Consider the following 7828-nt stretch of genomic DNA (forward strand, 5'->3'; position numbering starts at 1 on the left):
AGGTCCCCATGACCCTGCCCTGCTCCTGCCCTGTGGCCCTTCCCTGGGTCCCCATGGCCCTGCCACCCCTGTCCCCATCCCAGTTCTACAGGTCCCCCTGGCCCTACCAGCCCCAGCCCTGCCAGTCATGCCCCTGACTCTGGTGTTTCGCTTCCTCAGAGCAGGGACCCGACCACCCCTCCGGGGGTCCCTGCAGCCCAGGAGAGCCTGCGGGTCTCTGTCACCCCTTCACGGTGCCGCTCGCTGCTCTGGGGCTCTRTGGGACGCCAAGGAGCTGAGGGGTGATGGTCTCCTGCCCTTGTCTGGTGACTCCGTTTGAGGGCTTAGCAGTGGCATTTTTCAGCGGTCTCTGATTTTCGCCAACTAGGCACAAAAGCCTCCAGCTCRATAAGTGTCCTCAGCTCTTGCCTTGCGGCCCCAGGGCCACCAGAAGTGCTTGCATCGCTCATGATGAGCTTGGGGATGAGGGGCTTGCTGTGGTGGCAGGACRCAACCAGCACCTTATTGCAGCAATACAGACACTTTATTGCCTGGGGATGGGGGATCCTGTGAGATGGGGGGGTTAAAAATCCTTGGAAAGGCCCAGGGAGAGGCAGCACTAGGTGCTGGAGAAGGTGACGGCAGGGGCCAGGCCACTGACGGGCAATGAGGACATGGCGGAGACCGAGGGGAACGAAGGGAGGGGAGCGGAGCCGTGTCGGCCCCAGCACTGGGGCTACGTCACACGCTGGTGGCCTGGGCRTCGTCACCGTTCTCGGCTCGGCTTGGCGCCAGCGACCGGCGCGCTGTCCTGCCAGGGTGGCCCAGGAGCTGGGCGATGGCGCTGCGCAGCTCCCCATGCTCCCGCTCCAGCGCTGACAGCCGGCTCTCCTGCAAAGCCACCGTGTCAGTCCCTCGCCGCAGGACACTGGGAGCCCTTGCCCAGCTCTGCTCACGCCCGGAGCGAGCCGGCTCCCCACCTCCTGGCTCTTACCAGCGCTCTGCCCTTCTCCTCGCTGGCCTTCAGCCTCTCCAGGTCCTTCTTGCGGGTGCCTTCAGCGGATGTCAACCTAGAGCAGACCAAGATCTACCAAGATCCCAACCCGCAGTTTGCACCCTGGTGTCATCGTCACCGGATGCCCAGCATYGGGTGCATGGTGCAGACCCCATCATCACCACGTGCCCAGATCTGAGTGTATGGTGCAGATCCCATCATCACTGGGTGCCCATGCCCAGAGGTGGGTGCGTGGTGCAGACCCCGTYGTCACTGGGTGCCCGGGATTAGGTGCATACTGCAACCCTCTCAGTGCTGGGACTTCCCAGGGCCACCACGTCCCCCATGGTCCCTACCTGGCGCCTAGATTGACCAAGCGAGCGTTGGCCTCCTCCAGCTGTTGCTGGAGGCGCTCGAGCTGCTCGTGGTGCTGAGCCTGCTCCTGCCGCAGGACGTGGTGCTGAGCCTCCGCCGCCTCCACCCGCGCCTCGGCCGCCCGCTGCCTCTCCCGGCTCTCGGCCACCTCCTTCCGCAGCGCCTCGAGGAGCCGCCCGTGCTGGAGAGACGAGCGTGAACGGGGCACCCGGCACCCGCCGCTCGCGGGAGGGGACCCGGAGGGGTGCCGGCGTTACCTTCTCCAGCGGCCGCATGGCGTAGAGCTCGTTCGGCCCCGCCGCGGCCTCCTCCGCGTAGCGCTGCCACGGCACCGTGGACTTGCGGGGCAGCGATGCCGACAGCCGCAGCTTGGAGCGGCCCTAGGAGGGCAGCACCCGTCACAGCCCGCCCGGCTTTGCCACCCTTGAGTTCACGCCACGGTGGCSGTGGTCCCTTACCGGGGCGTCGCGCGGGACAGAGGGACCCGAGACATCGTCGCCCGGCGGCTCGGCCACGTGCTCGATGCTGCTCTGCTTGCGCAGGCGCCGGGCGGCTTTGCTCTGCGCCGGCACGCTCTGGGTGCGTTGCACGTTCCTGCGCTCCCGGGTTGGCCGTGGAGATGGCTCTGGTACCGGTTCCGGTTCTGGTCCATCTTCTCGGCTCCGGACCCGGCGGATGCTGATGAGCGACTGGCTCTTGATGAGGGGGCTGTGCTTGCTCAGCTCTCGTGGTGGCACGAAGCCTGGCTTAGAGGCCTCCGCTGAGCTGCGCGGGGAGGTGGAGGGTGGCTCAGATGGGCACCGGTGAGGGAATAGACCCAGGTGGGACYAGAACCAACCCCTAAACCCAACTGGAACCAGAATCACCCCAATCCAACCAGGACCAGAAGCATTCTCTGAACCCAACTGGGACCARCATCACCCCACACCCAGCCAAGACCAGAACCATCTCCTGAATCCAGCTGGGAGCAGAATGATCCCAACCTGGCCAGGACCAGAACCATTCTCTGAACCCACCTGGGACCAGAACCATCCCCAAACCCATCCTGGTGTCTTCTGTACCCACCTCTCTCCAGACCCCCTGTCCCTGCCCATCCCCTTGTCCCTGCGTGTCCCCCTCACTGGTACCTTCGCTCCATAGTGGAGCTGAGCCGGACGGAGACGGGGACTGGGGTTCCCTCTCTGATGGCGGTGAGTATGGTGGGCAGAGGCTCCAGCTCCTCCTGTGTGGCCTGCCCGACAAGACAGGGCTGTTATGGGGCTTGCAGGTGGCCACAGGGTAGGCACCATCTGTGGCAGTGTGTGCCCAGCACCACACATGATGAAAAGGAGCCAGCTGGTCTCACTGGCCACCCCGGGGACACGTGAGATCAAGTGGCACCTGATCCAGGCCAGAGAAAATGTCACAGAGCAGGAGGTGGAGGGTGGCAAGCTCCAGGGCCAGGTCCACGTAGCCATCATAAGTGGTCATGTGGGCACTGCTCTCAGGGTTGGCCACGCTCTGCAGGAAGGTCGTCATGGTGCTCCAGTTGTGCTCCAGGAACTCGTTCATGAAGCCCATGTATGCCTCCTTCTCACCAAACCTGGGGGCCACAGTGTTTGGTCACCTGCGGGCCAGGCCACGGGCCAAGGCACTGCCACAGCCATGGGCTGATCCACCACCRTGACCATGGGCCAAGGACATGGGCTAGGACACTGCCATGTCCTTGGACCAGGCCACCATCATGTCTTCAGGCCAGGCCACCACAAGTCGTGCTCATCACTTGTGAGCACAAGCTCACAGAGAGATTCTGCATGAGATTCTGCTGGTGAGAACACACCAGCCTCATGCATGGAGTGGAGAAGTCCCCTGCTGCCCCAWGGATGATTCATGACACAGGGAACATTGCTGGTACCCCGTGGTGTGGAGTGGACATTTCTGCTGCCTGAKGGCATGCTGGGGAAGTCTCTCCTGCCCCACGGCCAGTCCTTGGTGTGTAGAAGATGTCCCTGCTGTCCCATGGGACATAGGTGCGTCCCTACTGCTCCATGGAACATGGGAGACAAATCTACTGCCCCATGAGGCATAGGAGAAGTCCCTGATGCTGCATGGCACATCGGGGACATCTCACCTGCCCCGTGGTACTTAGGAGACACTCTTGCTGCCCCRTGGTGGTCTACGGCATGCCCAGCCCTGCTGCGCAGGCACATCAGGTGTCCCCTCCCCACCAGTGCCATGCTAGGACGTACGTGGTGAAGTTRGCCAGGTTCTGGATGACCTTGGCCACGAGGGTGAGGGTGCGAGCGGTGGCCTCACTCGGGTACTCCTGGACGAGGCCGAAGAGGCTGGGCGACATGACGGCGGGGCACAGGAACCGCAGGAAGAGGGAGGCCGAGACCAGACGCTGCCCGATGCCCTCCTTGCCCCGCGCCGTGCACTCCTCCTGCCACGCGGCGAAGATCTCGCCCAGCTCCACCGGGAAAGCGCTGCGGGGAGCGATGGCACAAGGGGTGCCGGGACAGCAGGGTGTCCCCGGAGACCCTCCATGTACCCATGYGCCATGGTATGTCCGTGCCCATCCTTGTGCCTCTCTGCATGCCTGTCCTCAAGTTTGTCCCTCAGTCCTTCCTGGTGCTGGTGTGTGTCCCMATGCCCATCCCAGTGTTGGTGCCCATCTACAAGCCCATCCCCATGCTGGTGTCCGTCCCCAACCCTGTCTTTTTGCCCATTCTGGTCATGGTTCTTGCCCCCAAGCCCATTCCTGTGCTCATCCTGGTGCTAGTGCCCCAACCCCATCCTGGTGCCAGTGCCCATCCCCATGACCACCTGGTGTCCATCCTCAACACCATTCCCATGCTCGTCCTCTTGCATGTCCCTATGCCAGACCCTCTGCCGGGGCTGTACTGCCCCATGGCCAGGCCATGGCACGTAGGGGATGGCCCCATGGCCATCCCCATGCCTGTCCCCATACTCATCCTGACGCTGGGACCCATCTCGATCGCTATCCCAGTGCCGGTCTCCAAGCTYGTCCCCATGTCTGTCCCATTACACGTTCTAGTACCATCCCAATCCCATCCCCGTGCCGATGCCCATTCCCATGCCGGCGCAGAGCAGCCCTCACTCGCAGGAYGCAGCGATGCGCTGGAAGGTCTCCTCGCAGACCTGCCGCAGGTTGTTCTGGTTGTCAGAGAGGTCGGGGCCGGAGCATTTGCTGGGGTCAACCTCGCAGCTATCATCTGAGGTGCAGAGCTGGGCCACCGCCTCACCTGGGCACCACAGGGACAGCCCATGAGGATGTTGCGCAGCCACTGCTGTGGGCCACAAGCCCCTGTGCCACATCCGTGTGGATGTCCTGGAGGTTTCCTGCACCCTGTAATGCTCCRAAGTGCCTTGGTTGTGCCCAGTGTCTCCTGCACCCCATAACACCCCATAACAGACCATCTCTTAATGTCCYGACCAGGGCCAGCATGTCCTGCAGCCCTTATAATGCCTCATTAGAACCCATAATACCTGGGCTATGCCCAACATGTCCTGCACCCCATAACATCCCGTAACACCCCGTAATGCCCCCAAAAGCCCCATACCCAGTGTGTCCTGGAGGTACTTTCCTCCCACCAGTTTCATGTACTCGTCAATGGCCTTGGTGGCCAGCGTATTCTCGCGGAAGATGAGCGCCTCGCGGTCGTCAAAGCGGTCCAGCTCAGCCACGCCAAGGTCGATGAGGAAGGCCTGTGGGGTGGAAYGGCATCTGTGGGCTCAGGGGGCACCCGGTGACCCCAAACTACCTTGCCCAACCTGGCAGTTTCTAGCTCCGCTGAGACCTCTTCAATTGCCTTTTGTGTCCCATCCTGTCCCATTCCCTCTCATCCCACCACATCCCAAGCCATCCCATCCCCAACTAGGTGGTGTCTGGCTTGCATGACTCATCCATGCCATGCCAACCCGCCAACCCATGCCATGCTGTGCCAACCCATCCCATCCCATCCCATCCCAAACCTGTCTGGGCAGTTCCAGCTCTTCTGGCACCCCCCAAACCACCTTTCCCATCCCATCCCATCCCATCCCATCCCATCTCAACCCTTTCCCACCTGGGCAGTGCCCAGCTCTCCTGGCATCCATGACTCATCCATCCCATGCCATGCTGTGCCATCCCATCCCATCCCATCCCATCCCATCCCATCCCATCCCAAACTCATCTGGGCAGTTCCAGCTCTTCTGACATCCTCCAAATCACCTTTCCTAACCCAAAGCTTCCCTGCCTAAACAGTGCCCGACTCTCCTGGTACCCCCAACCTGCTGTGCCCATGCATAACCGACCAAGCAAAGCCAGTTTCACTCCCATCTCACCCCAACCCACCATGCTCATGTCAATCTGAGCTATGTCTAACTCATCCCAATCCACCGGGAAGTGTCCATCTCACCCCGAACCCACCACGTCCGTGTCACCCTGGGAAATGTCCAGCTCACCCCAAACCCACCACGTCTGTGCCACCTTGGGAAATGTCCAGCTCAACCCAACCCATCACATCTATGCCACCTTGGGAAATGTCCATCTCAACCCAACCCACCATGCCCACGGCACCCCGAGCGGCACCTACTCTACCTTGGCCTTGCCAGTGCTCTGCAGGACGTGGACCAGGGCCCCGGCCAGCTCCTCCTTGTGCCGCACGGCGATGACAGGCTCCAGGCGGGCGCACAGCTCCCGGTAGTGGAAGGTGATGAACTCGGCCAGCTCCTTGTAGCGCACGATGGGCAGCACCCGCACCTCCTGGTAGCGCCCGCGGATCCTCACGGCTGGCGGCCGCTCGCGGCCTGACGGGTGCCCGGGGCCGCTCAGCGGGTACCAACGCTCCAGCGGTTGCCTCGCGGCCGCCGCTAGCTCGCTCAAGGGGACGGTGACGGAGGCCAGGGGCTCGCGGGGCCGCCCGTCGTCCTCGCGGCACAGGGCCAGCGTGAGGGTGCGGGCGCGGGGCAGGGCGGCCAGCTGGAAGAGCTCGCCCCAGAAGAGCTCGCCGCCGGGGCCGGCCRCCTTGGCCGTGGTGCGGGCGTAGAGCGCGCCGTCCAGGTGGAGCTGGCAGCGGAGGCGGCGACGCGGCGGCAGGTCCCGCGCTTCGTACACCCAGAGGCTCAGCGCCAGCTCCACGCGCTCGCAGTTGTCCTGGGCGCGTGGGACGAGGTGGAGAGGGGGACGGCGTCAGCGCCCCGCGGAGACAGGAGGGGATGTTGGGGGTGGAAGGGGATGGATGCATCTGCGGGGAGATGGAGGGACACCAGGGGACAGGAGCGGGCATGGAGGACAGGATGGGGTGGTCAGATCTTCAGAGGGATGAAGGGACAGGAGAGGACATGGGGGACAGGAGAGGACATGGAGGAGCGGGAAGGGATAGACAAATCTTCAGGGGGACAGGATGGGGTGGTCAGGTCTTCAGAGGGATGAAGGGACAGGAGAGGACATGGGGGACAGGAGAGGACATGGAGGAGCGGGAAGGGATAGACAAATCTTCAGGGGGACAGGATGGGGTGGTCAGGTCTTCAGAGGGATGAAGGGACAGGAGAGGACATGGGGGACAGGAGAGGACATGGAGGAGCGGGAAGGGATAGACAAATCTTCAGGGGGACAGGAGGGAGCGGACGAATCTTCAGGAGGATGGTGGGACAGGAGGGGACATGGGGGACAGGAGAGCACATGGGAGACAGGAGGATGAATGGGGGAACAGCGAGGGGTGGCCAAGTCTACTGGTGGAACAGGAGAGGACCCCAGGGACAGGAGGGGCCAGCCAAATCCACAGGCGGATAGCGGGACGGGAGGTGACGTGGAGGAACATGATGGGATGGCCAAATCTACTGGGGGACACCAGGGGGACAGGAGGGGACATCCAAACTAGCGGAAGGACATGAGAGGACACAGGGGGGACAGGAGGGGACATGATGGGATGGCCAAGTACCCGGAAGGGACAGGAGGGGACGATGAGGGTGGCCAAGCTCCTGGTGGGACGGGAGCGGACGTGGGACAACAGGAGAAGACATGAAGGGACGGCTGAGCCCCTGAGGGGACAGAAGGGGATGCAGGGGTTGGGGGGGGGTCCCCTGCCACCCAAGGGACGTCTCGGGGTGCTGGTCCCACCTTGTTGGGCTGCACGGTGCGGCGCAGGTTCTCGATCCAGCGGTCGCGCTCGGCCAGGGACGTGCAGCCGAAGGAGCGGCTGCCCTCGCTGGTGATGATCTGGGCGCGGGGAGGCTCTTTTTTACGGTGGGGGCACCCAGGGGTGCCTGGGGGACTTTAGCATGGGGTGGGGGGGGCTGCACCAGGAGATTGCGGGGACCCGGTCAAGGGGCTCCTGGGTGCCTGGATGGGGCTGTGCTGGGAGTGCTGGGTGCCCAGATGGGGCTATGCTGGGGGTGCTTGGTGCCCTGGGTGCCTGGATGGGGCTGTGCTGGGTGTCCTGGGTGCCCTGGGTGCCTGGATGGGGCGGTGCTGGGGGTCCTGGGTGCCCTGGGTGC

At 63.4% G+C, this 7828-nt stretch overlaps 1 protein-coding gene across 1 annotated transcript in view; it reads right to left on the reverse strand.

Moving 5' to 3' along the window:
* Positions 1-537: 537 nt before the first annotated feature.
* The window catches only part of RASAL3 (RAS protein activator like 3), an 18956-nt gene continuing 11665 nt past the window's right edge, over positions 538-7828 (reverse strand). Inside the window, exons 8-19 of the mRNA XM_085317058.1 lie at positions 7452-7550; positions 5931-6485; positions 4912-5056; positions 4449-4593; positions 3577-3813; positions 2729-2930; positions 2476-2579; positions 1807-2113; positions 1606-1728; positions 1330-1529; positions 974-1049; positions 538-870 (exon numbers count right to left, since the gene is read on the reverse strand). Of these exons, the coding sequence (XP_085173184.1) occupies positions 721-870; positions 974-1049; positions 1330-1529; positions 1606-1728; positions 1807-2113; positions 2476-2579; positions 2729-2930; positions 3577-3813; positions 4449-4593; positions 4912-5056; positions 5931-6485; positions 7452-7550 (2343 nt within the window). The 3' untranslated portion in view covers positions 538-720. The remainder of the gene's footprint in view (positions 871-973; positions 1050-1329; positions 1530-1605; positions 1729-1806; positions 2114-2475; positions 2580-2728; positions 2931-3576; positions 3814-4448; positions 4594-4911; positions 5057-5930; positions 6486-7451; positions 7551-7828) is intronic.

Source organism: Rhea americana, unplaced genomic scaffold, assembly GCF_003343005.1.
Source record: "Rhea americana isolate MKP2758 unplaced genomic scaffold, rheAme1 scaffold_488, whole genome shotgun sequence".
Lineage (NCBI taxonomy): Eukaryota > Metazoa > Chordata > Aves > Rheiformes > Rheidae > Rhea > Rhea americana.